General features: G+C 51.9%; 4 protein-coding genes across 4 annotated transcripts; 3 read left to right on the top strand and 1 right to left on the bottom strand.

The window, feature by feature from the left end:
- Window positions 1-4,301: 4,301 nt before the first annotated feature.
- GLOTRDRAFT_65323 (uncharacterized protein) lies at window positions 4,302-6,932 on the top strand. The gene is made up of 8 exons (XM_007871462.1): window positions 4,302-4,799; window positions 4,852-5,354; window positions 5,404-5,624; window positions 5,680-5,943; window positions 6,006-6,225; window positions 6,296-6,424; window positions 6,490-6,583; window positions 6,642-6,932. Exons 1-8 carry the CDS (start codon window positions 4,427-4,429, stop codon window positions 6,650-6,652), a joined length of 1,815 nt encoding a protein of 604 aa, XP_007869653.1. The 5' UTR covers window positions 4,302-4,426; the 3' UTR covers window positions 6,653-6,932.
- A 5,422-nt stretch (window positions 6,933-12,354) lies between these two features.
- Window positions 12,355-14,917, bottom strand: GLOTRDRAFT_96019 (uncharacterized protein; the record flags this gene model as incomplete). Its single annotated transcript, XM_007871461.1, has 8 exons — window positions 12,355-13,005; window positions 13,057-13,302; window positions 13,358-13,546; window positions 13,616-13,792; window positions 13,839-14,295; window positions 14,350-14,388; window positions 14,440-14,658; window positions 14,715-14,917. 8 exons carry the CDS (start codon window positions 14,915-14,917, stop codon window positions 12,355-12,357), a joined length of 2,181 nt encoding a protein of 726 aa, XP_007869652.1.
- A 1,351-nt stretch (window positions 14,918-16,268) lies between these two features.
- On the top strand, window positions 16,269-17,012 carry GLOTRDRAFT_112298 (ribosomal protein S30). Its single transcript, XM_007871460.1, has 3 exons — window positions 16,269-16,427; window positions 16,486-16,527; window positions 16,740-17,012. Exons 1-3 carry the CDS (start codon window positions 16,300-16,302, stop codon window positions 16,759-16,761), a joined length of 192 nt encoding a protein of 63 aa, XP_007869651.1. The 5' UTR covers window positions 16,269-16,299; the 3' UTR covers window positions 16,762-17,012.
- Window positions 17,013-18,068: 1,056 nt separating this feature from the next.
- On the top strand, window positions 18,069-19,304 carry GLOTRDRAFT_48299 (thaumatin-like protein; the record flags this gene model as incomplete). The annotated part of the gene is made up of 9 exons (XM_007871401.1): window positions 18,069-18,166; window positions 18,230-18,286; window positions 18,340-18,409; window positions 18,462-18,557; window positions 18,610-18,676; window positions 18,730-18,822; window positions 18,883-18,972; window positions 19,040-19,123; window positions 19,192-19,304. 9 exons carry the CDS (start codon window positions 18,069-18,071, stop codon window positions 19,302-19,304), a joined length of 768 nt encoding a protein of 255 aa, XP_007869592.1.
- Window positions 19,305-19,929: the final 625 nt, after the last annotated feature.

Raw genomic sequence — 19,929 nt, 5'->3', positions numbered from 1 at the left:
GTCGCCTCGCACGCCCGTTGCCCACACACCCTACTGACTAGCCAAAGCAAGACTCAAGCTAGATGCACAGACGCGCCGCGGACAATTGTCCGAGCTGTCAGTCCATCCAGGACGTATTGCGAGCGTCACGGTCGTGCATTCGAGTCCGTCTTGCGCATGCATTCGATGGGCTGTGATACACAATCAAAGTCACGCGCGACTTTTGTCATCGAGGTGGCCGGAAATAATGTTAGGCAAATACATGCAAATATACTAACAGGTTCTAATTTCAAGGAAATTCTGCACGTTTTCACTGGGTCTGAGATCTGAGTCGCCAAAGGCGCCAGAAATGAACAGGTGCTTGTGTTGGCGAAGGACAAGTCAGCTAGGGACATCGAAAGAGCACCATAACATACCACACTATAGCATCGGCCAGAGTCGATCATTAGCATCAGACATGTGACGAACGTAGGATGAGACCGAAGCGAACCAGCGACGTCTTATACGAAGACCATGTAGTGAGCCCAGACGATCAGATACGCCACGAACTCTCTCGTATGTTGAGGAACTCGAGAAGCGCCGGCTATCGCCGGCCGTATACCTTGTGACTTGACTCTTGCTTCGGTCCTCTTTCTCTGTGTGTCTATAGTACAGTGCCTTGCATAAGAAACTCGCATTTCCCCCCACATTGTTTGTTCCCGCCAAATATACCCTTTTCGGGTAGGTCTGGAAGGCCTCTCGCAAGACCGTTTCCTGGGCAAGGACTTGCAGACGCCCCGAAAGGGCTCGAAAGGCTTCAGAGAATGCATGAAATGTATATTCTAAAACTATACTAAGGGCTGTAAATTATTATACTCTGCCCCCAGCTGTGTGCCTAGCTACCTTCCCTCTTGATGGGTCTTTGCCGCACATTCGCCAATACCCGAAAAGGGTATATTTGGTGTGGGCAAACAATGTGTGCAGAAATGCGATGTTCAGTTTCTTATGCAAGGCACTGTAACATCATACCATCCTAAGGTCAAAGATTTCAAGCTGTTTGAAGCATCAAATGGTAGCAAGGAAGCATGAGCATTCCACTGGATGCGTTGCCACAAACAATCACAAATCAATTAAGTTTCAATAATCAAATTCTCAATGTCTGGCAGTGAGAGACTTCCAGAGACAAGAGCAAAGATACTGAATCGATGGCAGTGATAGAAGTGTGAAACAATGCACATGCCACAAACAGATATAAACAAATACAGTTTTGATGGCTCAATTCCCGACAAGCAGAGACCTTGCTAGTTGCAAGGTAATGTGTTTCCGACGTGTTTTGATAGAACACGTCCCTTCTGGAAGCACCGGCAAATGGAGATCAAGGCAGGGATAGCTAAGGACAAGAGGCTGGTGCCCATCAAGTCAAAAGTAACCAAGAAGGCAGACGAGATTGATGCTCTAATCAAAGCAGTTAAGAGGTATTCTGAAGGCTATCCTTTTAATTTTATGGCAGCTTCTATAGATAATACAGACCCAGGGTATGAGGGTAAGAGGAATACTAATTCATGACTACCATATCGCGCTTTTTAGCCATTTAATAATTCTCTTTGTTGCATATATTACAACAATACTACTGTAGATATTATACCAGCTGTATAAAGTATCAAAGTTTCTCTTTATTGTGCAGGAATAGATCATTTAGTCCGAGGTTGGCAGAGCAGAACGGCCTGTGGCGCGAAACGATGCGCGTGTGACAATCACGGTCACACGGACATTTGGCTGGCAGGCATTTGCCGACTCTCACCTGGTGCGAAACAACAATGCACACGCCACAAACAATTATAAACAAATACAGTTTTGATGGCTCAATTCCCGACAAGCAGAGACCTTGCTAGTCGCAAGGTAATGTGCGTGCTGACGAAGGGAGGAAGACGTAATACCTCGAGTATGCTCTCGAGTCCGACTAGCAGGACCCGAGCACCACAATAATTAAACACAACCCGATGCAAACGGGAGACGAGGTTGTCGGTGTTGGTGTATATCGGATGGGACTCTGAAACAGAGTGCCTGATGCATTTCGACATCGCACCGCACAAATCTTGTGTGAATGAGTGCGGCTAATAATATGCTAGCAGAAACTTGCAGCCCACGGAAGGCAGTCAATGAGGAGTACAAGTTCTACCACCGCCCGCGTACTTCCATCGCTACCATACGTAGTCACTGAAACTACCCGAATTAGGCCAGCCCGCCCGAGAAATTTCGTCTCAGAGTGACATGTTTCGACCAAGCCTCTCCTTCGCTGGTTCCGGCAGCGAGCAGAGTGAGGCCCCAGCGCAGTGCCCGGCAAGATGAGCCGGCTGGCAAGCAGACGTGTCGCCGTCGTGAGAGCAGGCGTACCAGTATAAAGTCGACGGCGGAGAGGTGGTTGAGACAGCGCGTTCAAGCGTCGCGCATGGTCTTCTAGGTTTGGCACTCGGTGGACGCGTCGGGTTGCTTGCATCTCAAGACCCTTTGTTCCGGATGCTCGGGCGGGGATCTCGACCATCCGGGATAAAGGCTCTTGGGACGGACGAAGCATCCAGATTCGGCCGACGCGAGTCGCTCGCATTTTGGTTCCGGCACGTTGATATCCATGACGCGCAGAGAAGACGACTGCTCGCCGCGGTAACGGACACACCAACTTCACCTGGCGCTCTGCGCAATACACAGGTCCAGAGAGCAGTCTTCAATAGCAGAGGATCTCAAAGTCGAACGAAGGCTAGACATGCGTACGAAGGCGACTGGCTCGGTGACGATGCATAATGAAGGTGGAAGTGCCGCCTACACATCCCAGTGCCCTCGTGCGAAGTAGAGGTCCGCGGACGCCCAGAAGCGATGTGGGAAGGCAGCGCTGGAGGTTCCACAGTGATGGTATTCCTGGACCGCTTCGTCATCGGGATGTACGGTTGTGAGCTGCATCGACGGGAAATGGGATTCGCTTGAAAGGGATGGACAGAGATACGCGATGCACGACGCGGTAGGCGTCCGTCTTGAAACCAATTTGTGCCGTCCCGGTAAAGATTATCGGCCCACAGCAAGGTTCTTGGGACTCGAAGTCTGTGTGCGTCAGGACATCATTCACATGTCTGCCGAGCCTCGACAGCTAAGATTTGATAGTGAGGATAGGGAAAGAAACAGAACGGAAGTCCTGCGATCTCGGCACCTGGAAGCATTCTCACGCAAATTCCAGATGTAGGGACGCAACAGACTTACCAGACGTATGTCAAATCTCTTTGTTCTGTCCCTGACAAGCGAAGTACGTCGGATGACACGGAATCTCACCGTGCACGAAAGCCTCGAGTACCGTGTCGCCGATATGCAAGCTATGTGGTCTGTAGGTTTGGTACGAAACGGAGACAGCGCACTCATGCCATCGCGAAAGGTCGTGACGAATCCACGTCCATTCATAATGCCATGGGAGCGTTGCGCCGAGTGGCGGACGTTGTTTGACGTCGGCCGGTTCCCAACTGTAACAAGCGCGACCGCACAAGGCATTTGGGATGGCTAGCGACATAAGGCGGACATCTATAGCCATTGTCAAATGCATAGCAGCAGTCTACCCACCGGGAAAGCGGCATGTCTCGCTTCTGCAGCGGAACAGGCCTACGTTAAGCTTCCGCTTGCAGTACGTATACAAGATATCTATAAACTTAGTTATTGCAAGGTCCACAATAGCCACCCACCGGTGAATCGGCGTGGCTCGCGAAACAGGCCTGCAGTTAAGCTGCGGGCACGATATCTATAGCCATCAGCTCTGGCAGAGGTATACCGAGTACCCACAGAGAAACCGGCATGTTCTCAAGATAGTGCATCTAAATGAGAGCTTGCTCCTCGGCACCGCAGTCGTATCATGATGGAGCAGTGATATACTTGCACGCCTCGTTTTCTACGAGACTTGGAGCGTCTATAACTGTTGTCAAGAAATACTTCATGGCTTGCCGTCAAACGCATCATACTTACGTTGGCGATTACCGTCGAGACCCGGTTATCGTGCTCCCAACACTGGCGACGCGCCAGTCCACTTCCAACGAGACGGCTGATGGACGGTGGTCGCAGGCAGCTGCAGCTCTGCAGTTCAGACGCTTTCACTGTCGACTTGGACGAGCAAGACATATCAGTAGTGTTTGTTCAACACTTGATATGTCTTGATGCCAATTGCGAACAAGTCAGGGAAAACCGAAATAGCACATGACTATAAGAGGCCTAGAAACTGAATTTGTAGTGGAGGAAGAGGGAGTAGTCATAGAGACAAGCAGCTGCGCGCGGCGGCCATCTGCCGAGGACGCTCTTTTCATCAGCCCGTCTGCCACCACCGCCCGCCAGGCTCTTTCCCTTTCTCTGCCCCATAACAGTGCTGCAGGCCGGTGCTCCCGTTTCTCTCAACTCTCCTCTTTCTTTCGCGCAGGACGTTGACCGACCGACTCGACCGACCATGGCCTCCAAAAGGTCCTCCGGCCTCGACTTCTCCGACCGCTCCGTCCCTCATTTAGACCAGCACCCCGACCTCGCGCCCCAGTACATGAATGGCGGCGACGCCCCCGCCCACCTCCAGCGCAACAAAACCGAACGCAGGCGGCTCCAGGGGCTCCAGCGCTCGACGACGAACAGCAGCGTCACCGCCGCGCCCTATCAGCCCAGCACGTTCAAGGAGAAGTTCGACGCATGGATGATCAACGAGGGCGGCAAGCGCCTCTTCTTCAGTGTCTGGATCTTCCTCCACATCCTCGTCATCATCTTCGGCTTCATGAACTACCAGCTGAAGGATAACGGTGTGACCGCGCGAGCAACCTTTGGTATCACTTATCGTGAGTGGACTGACACGTAATGGCCAAAATGCCGCAACTGACAGCCATCCAGCGATCGCCCGTACGGCTGCGCTTGTCCTGCACGTCGATGTCGCGTTCATCCTGCTCCCCGTATGCCGCAACTTCATTTCGCTGCTCCGGCGCACGCCCCTCAACCAGATCATCCCCTTCGACAAGAACATCACGTTCCACAAAGCTACTGGCTGGTCGATCTTCTGGTTTACGAACATCCACATCGCCGCGCACATGGTTAACTTCACGAAGCTGGCGCTCGCAGACACCGACGCAAAGAACACCGGCCAGCGCATCGTTGCGTTCATCCTTGCCAACTTCGCCACGGGCCCGGGAGCCACTGGCTGGATTATGACCGCCGCGCTGTACACCATGATATGGTTTGCGATGGAGAAGAGGCGCCGTGCACACTTTGAGCGGTTCTGGTACTCTCACCATCTGTTCATCGTCTTCTTCATTTGCTGGCAGTTGCACGGCATGTTCTGCATGATCAAGCCCGACAGGCCACCGTACTGCTCATTCAACACTATCGGTGTCTTCTGGGTAAGCAAACGAACCGCGTTAGTAGAATGTGAATACTGATTTTCCATAGCGTTACTGGTTGGTTGGCGGTGTTATCTGGATCTACGAGCGTATTCTCCGTGAAGTCCGCTCCCGACACCGCACCTACGTCTCGAAGGTCATCCAGCACCCGTCCAAGGTCATGGAAGTCCAGATCAAGAAGGAGAAGACGAAGACTCGTGCTGGACAGTACATCTTCCTCTGCTGCCCTGAGATCTCGTACTTCCAGTGGCACCCTTTCACCCTCACGAGGTACGTGTGATTGACTCCAATGCGTTGGAGTAGTCGGGCTTACAACTATCCACAGTGCTCCAGAGGAAGACTACATTTCCGTCCATATCCGTGTTGTCGGCGACTTCACGTCGGCCTTCGCCAAGTCCCTGGGATGCGACTTTGATTCTAAGGGCGAGAAGAACAGCGATGCGGGCGGAAAGGTCGTTCCTCCCCCTATCAACCGTGTCTTGCCTCGCGTCATGGTGGATGGTCCCTTCGGTTCAGCTTCTGAGGACTTCTTGAACTACGAGACAGTCCTCCTGGTCGGCGCCGGTATCGGTGTCACTCCTTTCGCTTCGTAAGTCTTCACCCGCTAGCACTAGTCAAAGCGGAAACTAAATAGTTATATGCGAATAATAGAATCCTGAAGTCCATCTGGTACCGGATGAATAACTTCAACCACTCGAAGCCGACCCGTCTCTCAAAGGTCTACTTCACCTGGGTCATCCGTGATTTCGGCGCGGCCGAGTGGTTCCATTCGCTCCTGCACGCCATCGAGGAGCAGGACACCCAGAACCGCATCGAGATCAACATCTACCTCACGGCCAAGATCAAGGACGATGATATGACTAACATCATTGTGCGTGATGCCCTCTCCCTCTAACACGGAGGTTAATTTTGATTGATCGGACGGGATTTGGCTTGTGTAGGTGCAAGACGTGGGTGCGGAGAAAGATGCCATCACGAGTTTGAGGGCCCCGACGCACTTCGGGCGGCCGAACTGGGACAGAGTGTTCTCCTCCATCGCGGACAAGCACCCCGAGACGGATGTCGGTGTGGTACGTCTTGCTTCTCCGAACCGTTGTTGCAAGGCATAAGATCTGACGTGCTCGCGGCTCGCTAGTTCTTCTGCGGGCCGGCGGTGCTCTCGCGTCAACTGCACGTCATGTCCAACAAGTACTCGAACCCCAAGGGCACCCGGTTCTTCTTCGGGAAGGGTACGCACGTCCCTACATCTTACTATGTACTCCCGCTCAGGTTAGTTATGTCGTGCAGAGAACTTCTAAGCCCTGGCTATGCTGTCGCGATGCTGCGCTCGTGCGGACTCGGATGCGGATTGTGGAGGTGTTGATGCTTGCTGTAGCGTCGTTCGCTCGTTATTGGTATTTATCGCTAGGGTGTACTAATATTAACGGCATGGAGGTCGGAATGTATGTTCTTTCGGCTCGGTCGTCGACTGGAGGTCTGTGTGTCGTACCAGGATGTTTGGCGGCGCTGGCTCGGACGTCATAGATATCTGCGGTTCGGATAGCATTTCCGGGAATTCTTCGCGTGTCTGTATCACCGACATTAGGCTGCATCTAGTCGCGCGGCATTTGGCGTGGTGCGCATATTCCAATCACGTGACCTCATTAGCGTTATGGAATCTTCAGATTAAACGGGTTCCCCAGCGCGTCGCGACCCTCTAGCAAGAATTAATGAGCTTCCGGTACATAGTTTGAAGTGACACCACAGTTGTGCTCAATTAGTGTCTGTTTTGGGTGCTGTATCGACCGATAAAGCCTATTCTGTCACTGTGCGGCAGACCCACTTAGTCAGACCCTGACTAGCAATGACCAGCTCTGACTTTGCGGGTGAAGTCATAGATAGGCGTACGGGTTGACTACTTCAGGTAGTCACGTTGTAACTAGAATTGACCACGTGAGCCAGTCACGTACGCGTCAAGCTTATCTAGCGGCCGACGCGACTAGCTCTGCCTAAGAATGTCTATCCGGACTTTTCTGGCGCAGTCACCCTCCTCTGACTGATATGAGTACTGTACCACGTCTCTAGCTTCTGTATTCACATACAGTCAATATACAACCAGTTGTCTGAGTTCGGAAAGCGGACCAGGCATATTCTCGGGTTGCGAGTCTCTCTCTCTCTTAAGTCCCCTAGGCTTCGCCTGACCTCCGTCCTCCTGTTCCATCTATTACTTCAATCTCATCAATACTCACACAATCTGTTGCTGCTGAGCTATGCTGGGCCCTCGCAAGAACCCGCCAGACTTACGCCGCTGCCCTTGCCCCAAGTGTGATGGAAAGGCGGTACCTCGGCACATAAAGGAAAAGCACGATCGGGATCAAAGCGCTGCAAAGTGTCGCGCAGCAATAGGGAACAGAGGTAGAGGCTTTGTTACATCTCTCTTGGCGAAAGCGAGAGGCCGAGGTCATGGAGGCGGGCAGTCCCAAACGGCAAGCAATGCACGGGAATCGGAAACATTCTCCACAGGCCCCTCCCACCTTCAGGCGTCTACGCCAGAGTTCTATGAGCTATCTCATGCTCAGAGCTCCGGAGCGCCTCCCAACATCCGTGAAACCAGAGCTATCGATGACCGTAGTACCATGGCAGTCGATGACCCGGTGGATGGAGCCTTGTATCTCACATCGGAAGCAAGGGAATCTGAGGATGTTGAGATGAACCTTGTCCCACAGGTATGCTAGATGCTTGAATTCGGTTCTGATGCCACTAATACAGTCCTCTACCGTTCTCTAGCAGGATATATGCGCCATCTTTCTCGAGAAATCTGCCCCGGAGGTACAGGCAGCAGAGATCCCTGCTGTTTCAGCTATTCCTGATGCCTCTGTCCCGATTTCCCCGCTGGATTCCTTCCACAATGAGCATCAGCCTGATTCAGATGGGGACCACCCGTCTCGGTCTGCTTCCCCCCTTCCATTACACTCCCAAGAACCCGGGAACCCCATGACCCAGATTACAAATCCCGATGTGGCCCCTGACCTGGCAGTGACTGCAGGCCGCTTACCTCCACTGCGTCGTTCCTCTCGCCGACGCCAACCTCGCGTGATCACGGAGGTGCGCTCATTAGCGGAAAAAGCTGCTGCTGCTTCTGAAGCATCCCTGGGACTATATGACGACCCTGCTGACGGCGATGCTCTCCAGCAAGAGCTTGCGAAGAATATCGATGCCAGCGAGAGCGAAGACTCTGGCGACACCTCTCCTCTGGCTTTTGAGAGTCTTTCTCTATCTGACATCGTGCCTCTCAAACCTCGTCTACCAGCCGGAGACACATACGCTCTGGCTAATGAACACTGGTATGTTCGAGCAGTACTATTGCTTGTCATTTACCTGCAGACTGTCCATCATGTCACCTTCCGGGCATGCGGGATAATATTGTTCACTCTGCGTGTTATATTCTTGGGCCTCGGGGTCCTCTCTGAGCAGGATCGGATGCCAATTAGCTACAAGACCGTCATCCGGGACTTTGGACTGGAGGACAGGTTCCAGATTCATCCTGCGTGCCCGAATTGTCATTGTCTATTCCCACAGGGACTTCCCCCAGATGCAGAGTGCCCCGGGTGCAATATCCGGCTATTCATCTCGAAGCATTCAAGTGTCTTCGAGAAGCTGATGGGACGCTCACCTCCTCAACCTCCACCTGCAAAAGCTGTCCCCCTGGTCCCGCTTTCAAGTCTTCTCGGCGACTTTCTTTCTGACAAAGACCTGGAGGATGTCTCCGAGCATTGGATCGATCTGCGAGAAGATCATGAGCCCGGAAAGTATAATCATATGATGGATGGCGAGGTGCCACGAACGGTGAAAGGCCATGATGGTAAACTATTCTTCTCGCGAGACTCGCTCAAGGAAGAGTCAGAGCTTCGGATTGGTGTAACCATCAGCACTGATTGGTACAATATATCATCTTTAGCTGTTAAACATCCTCACTTTCGATTTAGGTTCAACACGAATCAGTCAAACTTCGCCGGCAGTCATTCCTCCGGTATCATGTCATTCTGTGTATGTAACTTGCCACCCGAGCTCCGGTAAGTCCTTATCTCGTATATGGAAGCTCTGACTATATGCGTCTCACACTTCTATCTAGGTACCAAACGAGGAACCTCCTTGTTCCAGTCGCCGTTCCTGGGCCTTCGGAGCCAACGGCAGAACAACTACAGAGCTACCTCAAGTTTATCGTGGATGATCTCATCGAACTCTTTGAGAAGGGTGTGCGTCTGAAGACCGCTCGCCACCCCGAAGGTGCGTCGCTTACACATAACTTACTGTACTAGAGGGCACTGCACATTGTACCATAGGCCGCCTGGTACGCGTCTTCCTGCTGGCCGTGGTCTGTGACCATCCGGCTATGTGCAAGATGTGCGGCTTTGGTGATCACGCCCATAATCAAGCACCTTGCACCAAATGTCATGTGCCACATGACGAGTTATTCTCTGAGAAGTCAATGAGAAATGGTTAGTTACTTTGGTATACATTGACTCAATCTATTCTCACGTCTGATTAGGTTACAAACCCCGGGATGGAGACGTCCACAAGGCCCGCTGCCTTCGCTACAACACGCTGGACACTCAAGGACAGAAAGATATATGGTTTTCTTCATTCGGTGCACGGTGGACCGAGTTTGCGCGACTGCCTTACTTCGATCTGGTCAGGTTCACACTTGTTGACCCCATGCATAACATCTTGCTGGGTCTTGCCAAAGGCCAGTGGTATGCGCGCTGGATACAGACCAAGGCGCTGAGAGCCCCGACACCGAAGTCAAATCGGGAGCTCGGTGTTCTACATCAGTTTTTGGAAACAGTACGTGTACCTTACTGTCTTCAGACCTGCATTGCTGATAGAAGAGAGGTAGTTTGAGTCACCGCTCTGGGCTGGCCGACTGCCAGTAAGAATGGGAGAACCCGCTGGTGGATCACTTACGGCGGATGAGTACAAGTTCGCCACCACTGTCGCCCTCCCAATGATTGTAAGTCTCTTCATCTGATTGGCTTATTAATACTGACTCTGGAAAGATCCCCATTATATGGGACGTCTTTCTTGAACAGGCGGCTACCGAGCACCAACAGGACACCATCAGATACAACAACGAGCTAGTACTGTACAAGAAGGACCTACGTTCATGGGAAGCACGTCAAAGGAAAGGTAATCAGGATTCTGACTCTGACGAGCCACTGGCGCAAAAGCTGGTCCGCAAACGTGCCCGAGGATCCAACATGCATCCAGTGCCTCCACCACCCAAAGTGCGTGCTCGCGGCAAGCGAATTGACCCGAGACCCGTTGCACCAGTCGCTCCACACCTTCGTTTACATGAAGACGAGCCCAAGATGTTCTTACAATTCGCGGCGGCCTTGAAGATCCTCCTTGGTCGGTCTATCGACGATAGGGCAATTATTCGTGCCCTCGAGTTGCTCCAAGACTATCTACTCCAGTTCCGAACTGTAAGCAATCTTCTCAACGCTTCAGAGTTCATGCTAATCAATAATTGAGATGTATGGTGAAAAGGCCATGCGGCCAAACCATCACTGGGTCGTCCATCAGCCTGATCAAATCAAGGACTATGGACCGGTGTATGGATTCTGGCTGTTCCTAACCGAGAGGCTGAACAAGACACTCAAGAATTACAATATTAACCACCATGGAGCTGGTGAGCTCGAGATCACTCTAGTTCGCTCTTTCGGGCGTGAGAAGCGGGTTCAGTCGATCGTAAGTATAATTGATTATTGCTGTTTGCTCTGTATTTACAAACCTGACGACTATCTGCCTAGGTGTCTGCTGCTGCCAAGGCGTCTGATGCAAGCTTCCCCGAGAGACTCATTGCATCACGGATGCTCTCAAAGTCTGGCGAAGATCGTGGAACAGTCGAGAGCGCGGCGATCCCTGGGCCGGTGGAAGATGGTAAGTCTGTATTGCACTCCATCGTCTCGCGCTCACTCTCTACAGTTCTTTTCTCGGGACTTCATGTTGAACCGGGTCCACGTGTCTCTAGCCTACCTCAGCCCGTCACGACTCTCGCGCTGAAACATCTCCATCAGTACTACAACTCAGGAGAGCGATTGCAAGTGTATTATCCTACTTCGCGAGTTATTCCTGTTGGTGCTAGAGTCCTCTCTTCGTCAGCGATCTTCTACGAGTACATTTTATTGGATGGCCGGAGAATAGTCCCACTCTCTCGGTCACAACGACGGTCAGCTGGCTCCTCCATTGTACAGGTCCTGCTCCGTGGTCAAGCACTTGCTGGAGAGGTCTTGTCGGCCTTCCGGCATCCACAGCCTGGCATTAATGATGATACCCTTTGGGCGGAGATGCGGTGGATGAAAAGGGTGAAAGCCGTACCAGTCAAGAACGATCCATGGTATGACTTGTGAGTTCTAATTACACTTCACCTTACTGTTGATTGCTGAAACAACCATTCCCAGTCCCGAGCTAAGATTCGAATGCTGGGAGCTCGGGAAGTATTACGAAGATGATGATCAAAGCGCGCCTCCCCGTTTCATTCAGTTCGACTGCATTCAATATCAGTTATCCCGAGGTCAGTGCTTGGTGTCAGACCCGGCTGTTTGGATGACTACTGCTATGGACCGGGTATGTCTTCTCATTCTCACTCCAGCCCTCAGGCGATAACATGATATGGATCGACTATCAAGGATTCCACAGCACATATAACTGACGACGCTGACTTTGGAAGTAGCGAAGCAACAGAGGGAGTACAGTAGCAAGTTTGTCCGTGTTGTATGGGCCGTCCTGCCCTCGAATGGTAGGAGGCACTGGTAAAGATTCATAGCAGTATCTTCTCCTCACTGATCACTATATTCATGGGGTTGCGGGTTCGATATTGTTGCGAATTTATTTTCTATTTCACGTATACAGACAGCAGCAAGGTTAAGCATCACGCCCGAGTAACAAGATTTTCAAGTACTAGTACAAGTTCAATATCGCCTCAGCGAGTCCAAGAAGACCAAGATTGCTCCCAGTGGAGCTACGGCGTGTACTCGAGCTCGCTGTCAGTATCCTCGCCCCCCGCGCAAGAACCACCGCCAAGGTCAGATGCCGTCGAGCAAGAGCGCTTACTGTGTGCGCGTGAAGTCAGTGAAGTGCTGCCAGCCTTTCGTCGAACGGAGGTCACCACACTAGCCAGTTGAGCAGAGTCTGAAGCTTGGGCTGAGCTACTGCGATCAGCATGTTGGACCCAGTCGCCGTTGTAAGTATCTTCATCAGTGTTGTCATTGATATCAGCTTCACTTGAGTCCCTAGGTTCGTTATCACTCGGGTCCATACGGTTGTCGAGGCTCGCGTCCCTGCTAGTATCGACAGTACCTTCGCGGCCTCCTTCCTTCGCTGCTTTGTCGTATTTGAGCTGCCGATCGTGCTCTGCAATCCTTGCACCTAGAGTCTCGTCATAGCCCTCGGGATTGCCGCACTCAGTCCAGCCAGATATGAAGTCTTTATACTTATCTCTATGCGACTTCCACCAGTGCGAGGAGATCGCGAAATCGTATGGAACTGTAGCTGGCGGCTGGTATGTGCTTCGGCCCGTATTTTTGACCTTGATAGCCCGGATCTTCTTCTTGGACTTGACGTCCAGGTTGTCCCACCAGAATTCCTCTAGCAACGCGAAGATCCAGTTCACCTGGTACAAGAAAGGTGAGTGTGTAGCAACCGAGGATAAGTTCTTTCTTACAGTGTTGGACCGCCACTTTGGCTCAATTCGCTCCCAAAGAGTCCAGTCCTTCAAGACCGGGTTCTCCAGGTCTATTCCCGCCTCATGTGCCATGCGTCCTTGCCACTCTTCCTGAGTCTCGGTGAATCCATCTTCAGGACCTGAGGCGTAATCGGAAACCCAATCAACTTGGAGCAGCGGTGATGGGTCCCAGTTGAATTCGAGTGCGAACATCTCTGTGACACTCTGAAGACGTTTAACCGTCTTCTGCAGTAGTAAGTGACAGAACACAACATATAGATAATGTACCCTTATGACTTACGAGCTGACGGCGGGCGAGCCGCCGCGTGGTACTGCTGTTTTTACGTAGGGCTTCTGCTTTCGCGATATCCGTCTGCGCTTGCGCTTTGGGTTTGAAGCCTTCGAAAGCCGACTTCGCGAAACCGTAAAGTGTCCTTCGGTTGTAGTAGATACTTGCGTCACTCAGTTCTTCAGCTCGAATTGATGGATCCTTCGTCGGAGGTGAGTTGTCAACAATTGATATATAATGAACAGTATTGACCTGTAATTCTGCCCATACCACGTCAGCAACTCTGTCGAAGATCTCGGTGTTCTTGGGGTCCGTGACGCCCTTACGGAAGTGAGGTGTGTAATACTCCTCATCGGTATTCGGCTGCCTTCTGATCACATCCGGAGCTGGCCAGGGATCCCTTACGCTGACGCCGCAAATGGTCCGAAATACACGGTGAGTGATCCTCTAGGAAATATTGAGTAGTCAGCATCCACGAAGAACTGGAACATACGGATAACTCCTTCTTTGCAGCCTTCTCGATGTCATTCAACTTCGATCCGGGCTTCAAGAGTTGTTGCCAGGCCGTGTAGCTCTTAGCTGGTACGTTCCCATCATTTTCTGAAGGCTTCTCTCCTCCTGATGCCGGTAGGGGCGACTCAACAATGTCGTGATGCTGACGGAGTTGCCTCGTGACCCATGCACTTGGCCGTCTGCCCGCTACCGGAGCGTCTTCATCCACGGTTGGTACTGCTCTTCCATCATGTGTCAAAGGTTGATGTGGTAGCGACGCTCCGAAGGGGATAAGATATCTGGTATCATTTGCAGGAGGGTGGCCAGGTGGAAACCTGGGGTCAAAAGCCATGGATGTGGAGGATCCATAACCAGTCATGTCGTTTGCCTGCCGGAAGCGTTTGGCAGCCCTACCATCAGCAGGGTCAACCCATGCAGAAGGTGGAGGCTGCAGATAACTGTTAGGGGAAAGTGAGCTCCACATCAGTGGATATATGCGTTGGTCTGCTCACCGGTTCTGGTTCGGACCAAGGGATGGTGGTGCGAGGAAACTTCAGTGCAACCAAGTCAGTACCTGCTATCAGGAACAATATGATGCTCACCTTGGTCCAGGTCCGTAAGTCTGCGCCATCGCCATCGCTCTATGTCCTGGGCCTTGACTTGGACCGGTATTCGCCCCAGTCACTCTCGGCACACCTCTGGGTCTGCAAGGCTTCTGGCGCTGCCGCTCTGGGCTCTGGGTTCTTGCCGTTGGTTGCACTGGCATCCCGGGCCGTCCTTGTGACCGTGTTCTCTGTTCCGAAAAGCTGGCTGCGCTGAGCCTGTGGATTGGCTCGGTACTACGTCAGCATCTTAGAGTCAGTCCTTTGGTACTCACTGCTGTAATTTTGGGTCTATGACTGGTTCTTGGTACTCTTGCGGCGGGTACGGATCTCCTTGGGGCCCATCACGGCTGGCATCGTGGACGGGCGGCTGCACCTCGTCAGATGCAAACAACGCTGCATGAAAGCTTGCTTGCATTTGAGCGTCAAGTCGTTCCCAGACGTCCGGCGCTATCTCTGTGGGGCACGGAAAAGACATGACTGGGGATTCTGCGGATATTCGAGCTGGATCTTGTGATGGGAAGTAGGCAGCAGGAGAGGACGCGAGGGGTTTCTCTGTGACGCGTTTATTATGTAATTATACCCAGTAATCTACAGTTTCCCTGGTATGTATGATGGTAGGGATAGAGAGAGCGTGAATATATCAGATATAAAGCAGATGAACAGGCCTGAGTAATACAACCAGTCAGTGCTAGTCAGGTACTAAGTATCCCAGATACTTACCGCTAGCCAGTGCTGGTTGTACGGGAACAATTTCAGATATTCCGCGTTGGCTGCACTTGGCTATCCTACTGACCATCTGGGCTTGAGAGCCTCATGGCAAGCTGTGCTAGCCACGTGTCGAATTGATCTGATCTACGGGGCGTACCTAGCGCTAGCCATGCATACACGGCTAGCTATGCTTGTCGGCGCTATTCAGAACCTGACTAGCGCGACCTGCCTCACAGTGTGTACCATGATAGGCTCCAGCGTATATTGATAATAATACATCCCCCCATGGGCTGGTAGAAGTAATGAGTAGCAATACATATATGTTTTTAAGCCATATTGAGGTATGCTGCCGAGCGTGGTGTCTTCAAAATGAGCTCTGAAGGGTAGAGCTTCAACATGTTCCCCTTTTGGGACGGCCGGAGCTGCTGATGTCAGCAGCATGTACCGAACGAAGTTAATGCTCCTACAGCGGAAAGAGAGCGCCAAAAAATCTGAGACTACTCAAGTTGCATCAGGACCAGCAGGTACTCCTGCCATATCATATATTTTTCCCTCGCTACATAGAGATGGCATGGGTACGAAACGGTGAGTCTGTCGAGGTGGCCGTGGGAATAATCACGTGATGTTGAATATGCGTACCCCTACTAAGGGGGCGCGATCCGCGGCAGACCGTTATATGCCGACTGCCCTCCACCTGCCTTATAAGGGAGGCATTTAATCGGTCGCCTTTGGGAGACTACACCGACATGGTACATGTCTACAGCCTAGGCTCCGATGCGTTACAAGACGAGGTGGATAAGTACAGGGTTCTGGATGCAAGGCTGTGGTACCTCCTTGATTTGCGGTGGAGGATACGAAGCATTCAAGGTAGTTAGGGACATAAACTTTGACATAAACATCGAAACGAGAGTGCTGTGAAAGCGTGCCCACTGCCGCGCGGTCCTCGGAGACTCAATTGCAAGGCCATGGCCCAACCATGGCCAGCAGCCACCCCTGCATACCCACGCCACAGTTGCCACCGGAATAAGGAGGTTGCGTACGTAAGCCATGGGAAGTCGGAATTTCGCCGCAACTGTACAGGACCTCTCAGTCATCGTCACCCCCACCACCGGTCGTCGTCGCCGCCCCGCCCACCGTCCTCAAGAAAACATGGGAAAAGTTCACGGATCCCTCGCCCGTGCGGGTAAAGTCAAGTCTCAGACACCCAAGGTAGAGAAGCAGGAGAAGAAGAAGACCCCCAAGGGCCGTGCTAAGAAGCGGATTCTCTACAACCGCAGGTATGTCGTCGTCGAGCTGTTTAAGAGGGTGCGAAACTCATGTACTTGTGATTTATAGATTCGTGAACGTCACCACACTCCCTGGTGGCAAGCGGAGAATGTGAGTCTGGATTCTGGCTTGCGCATCAGTCCCTCGCGTTTTTGGTTGTCCCGTTCGCCTTTTGAGATGAGTCCAGCAAAATCAAGCATAGTTCACACTGAACTATCATGTTGACAAACATGCATCTAATGTCTTTCGCTCCTATCTGATTCGATGTCCTTTCTTCATTTTCTACATTTTCTCTTGACCTTTATCTAATTCATTTCCTGCAGGAACCCCAACCCCGAGAAGTAAAATGCCTATGGGCCCTTCTTTAGGGCGCCGCGTGCGCCTGCGCACCAGCACGTCTTGTAGGAGGACTGGATAGCGGAGCGGCGGCCGTGCTGGGTTGAGAGTCACGCTGTAGGGAGACGACGAGGGTCGAGCTCGTCGGTGCTACGTTATGTCATCTTTCGCTTTCCGTCCCCTTGTATCTGTATGCATATCATGCAAACCATGGACCATGGTGAACACCACGAATGCAATGTTCGGTATTTGAGGTTGGCCTTTTTAGGTAAGTGAGAGTTGACCGATTGTTCCTTCATCGACATGTGCGAGCGTTGGAGAATCGATTCTCCTTTGTCGCTATTCGCTATCATCATCTCACGGGTTTTGTGGGTGGTCTGTTCACTTTCGGACGCACGGACTGGATGGCGATAGCTTCTCTAGATCTTGCAGACGCTCTCCTGTCTTCGCGCTTCGCCTGATATCTGGTATGCCTTAGCCCATTACCCATGGTTGGCCATCTCAATGCACCCAGGGATATCATGCTTGTGCCACATGCTTCGTGCGTTTTTCTGGGATTCTTTATACTGGTTTATGTGATCTGTCTTCCATCGTGGTTTCAGTTCTGCGGACAGCGGATACCCTCGGGCTCGTGAATTGGGTCATCGCGGCGGTATGATCTTGGCCACCAGGTCGTGCAAGTGCGACCTTCTGTCCAAAATCACACCGACGTTGGTCATACTATTTTGCGATGGCGCTCCGTGGTACAGGAGATGATCTCTCAGCCTTTTCGGCTGCCATGTGTGCGTACTTCGGGATTGAATTCTGTTCCGAGTATGACTCTCTCTTCGTCGGAGGACGTCCACGTTTTTGATCAAAGTACGGCCGATCCACTGCTTGTGTGCAACGAGGTGGTGTCAGGTTCAACCAAAGAATTTTCAATGTCCCGTGCGGCCTTCAGCAGCTGAACAAGGCGATCTGTCATCCTGTCCTCCTGTCCCATGGCGATTTCGCGAATCAAGTGCAAGGCGAGCATGATTCCCGCCCCCATTGAGTTCCGTCATGGAACCAGATAGCGAAGAGTGGCTTCGACGTCGGAGAGGAAGTCCCTGCCAGGGCTGACTTTCCTCAAAACGTCCTGGTCAGATCTAGTTCCTGTACCAGGAGCCTGCTGCGAGTAGGCGAAGTTGGGCGAGGTTGTCTGGCTGACCTGTCTCAGTTGCTCCTCCTTGGGTGCCGGGCTGGAAAAGAGGTAGTCCTGAACCATGCATGGTCGTGCGGCTACTATAAAGAGTCGAGTCTCTGAGGAGCATGCAGCAGACAGCACGTCTTGCACAATGCAGCTCTTCCACACTGGCCTTGTCGCGCTTACCGTCGCTCCTCTGGCTCTCGCGCGTACTTTCACCGTCACTAATAATTGCTCTTATACGGTCTGGTGTGTGAATAACACTCTCCCTCTCATCTCGCGATGTCTAATCAAACTTCCCCTACTCGATAGGCCAGCCATTTTCACCGACCCCAACGTCGGAACTGCAGTTCCGGATCATCCAACTGGGTAAGACTTGTCCGTGCCGTTATTGCTTCATGAAGGTTAATTCCGGCTTCCAGCTGGGAAGCCCCTCCCCGGAGCAGCGTATCGTTCATGGTCCCGGATAACTGGGCTTCCGGGAGAATCTGGGTATGTATCCGAGGACTCTGCATATCAGGGCGTTCTGAGCGCGATACCCTAGGGTCGTCGTGACTGCGATTTCGACGCGAATGGCAATGGCACGTGCGTGGACGGTGGCTGCAACGGTGGGCTGGTTTGTGATCCTCACAACGGTATCGTACGTGTTACCATCGCATGAACCGAATCATACATAGTAACTCTCCCTATAGGGCGCGACACCCGCTTCATTAGCAGAATGGACTCTTGGGACGAACGGAAATCCGGATTACTATGATGGTATGACCGCAAATGTACTCTGGCTTCCGTGCACCTCTCATCAGAATCACCAGTGTCCATCGTCGATGGTTTCAATCTGCCAATTAGGATTGATAATGACAAAGGCTGCCACGTAGCGGATTGCCCTGTTGACCTCATTCCGGATTGTAAGACCGCTTTCGTTGTGCCCCCTGCACTACCCAGCTTATGGACTATCCCGAATCCAGGCCCTTCGCCGCTTCAAGGCCCCTTCGACTCTGCGGGTAATGCGGCTGGTTGCAAGACTGCTTGTGCCGCAGGAATTGATCACAATCAAGGTTGGTGTCGTGCCTTTATCGCATTGCACCGCGGATGCAGATGGACTCATGGTTTCTCAATGCATAGCTGATTCGGCTAACTGCTGTACTGGAAGTCATAGCACACCGGATACCTGCCCGGCTAGTGGTGTACAGTATTACAATTACTTCAGTGCGTATTATGACGGAAATATCTGATATGAGTAACTGCATACTTACAATGAGTTCTATGTACTGCAGAGGACAATTGTCCAAACTCATATGTTTATGCATATGACGAAGGCAGTGGTACTGCTCTGTGGACATGTGATTCCGGCTTGCAGGCTGATTACACACTCACTTTCTGTCCATAAGGACTTCTGGAGGATGTGACTTCAATACTTACCAAGCTGGAGCTGGCCCTGAATTGCCCTAGAGATGGTCTCATAAGAATGTACAGACTAGCTGCAGATATATAGTGGTCCAATGAAATATGAAAATTTGACAAGACCATCATGACAGTGCCTATTACTAAGTGTTCCTACTTCTGATTCAGATGTTCCTAGCTTATGTACAGTAGGTATTCCTGATGATCTTCTCCAAGTCCTTGTGAACCTGGTCCATCACTTTGTCTGGCTGGTGCTTGTAAGCCTGGTGGCTTACGACGTCATTATCCAGCGGGGCCAGCTTGCAATCCTTGCGCCTGATAAGTACTAGTCCTGTCCAGTGGCATTTGTCTCTCCGTAAATTGGCAGCAAATTATTCGGAGATTGCGCCACATCTGGGAGGTTTTCGGCCATGTCTATTGCAGTACCTCGAAGCGTCGGCGCTGTATTGTTCGGCGTGGGCGGGAAGAAATGCTCGTCGACGGTCATTGGCAGGGTCGCGAAAGTGCCAGTGTAGTGAATAGTGAATGTGTGGGGTTCAAGTTTAAGAGCGAGCGCACGATCGATATGATTGAAAGCTGTGTACTTCGCCGCCTCCCTTACGTCCCATTCA

This window comes from Gloeophyllum trabeum (assembly GCF_000344685.1).
Source record: "Gloeophyllum trabeum ATCC 11539 unplaced genomic scaffold GLOTRscaffold_00014, whole genome shotgun sequence".
Taxonomy (NCBI): domain Eukaryota; kingdom Fungi; phylum Basidiomycota; class Agaricomycetes; order Gloeophyllales; family Gloeophyllaceae; genus Gloeophyllum; species Gloeophyllum trabeum.
The sequence above is the reverse complement of the archived record's forward strand: the minus strand, read 5'-3'. Positions and strand labels throughout refer to the sequence as shown.

Coding starts and splice junctions, on each gene's coding strand:
- GLOTRDRAFT_65323 (XM_007871462.1), top strand. CDS start 4,427: ATGGCCTCCAAAAGGTCCTCCGGCCTCGACTTCTCCGACCGCTCCGTC. Junction 4,800..4,851: donor AACCTTTGGTATCACTTATC/GTGAGTGGACTG, acceptor ACAGCCATCCAG/CGATCGCCCGTACGGCTGCG. Junction 5,944..6,005: donor GGTGTCACTCCTTTCGCTTC/GTAAGTCTTCAC, acceptor TGCGAATAATAG/AATCCTGAAGTCCATCTGGT.
- GLOTRDRAFT_112298 (XM_007871460.1), top strand. CDS start 16,300: ATGGGAAAAGTTCACGGATCCCTCGCCCGTGCGGGTAAAGTCAAGTCT. Junction 16,428..16,485: donor CGGATTCTCTACAACCGCAG/GTATGTCGTCGT, acceptor TGTGATTTATAG/ATTCGTGAACGTCACCACAC. Junction 16,528..16,739: donor CCTGGTGGCAAGCGGAGAAT/GTGAGTCTGGAT, acceptor CATTTCCTGCAG/GAACCCCAACCCCGAGAAGT.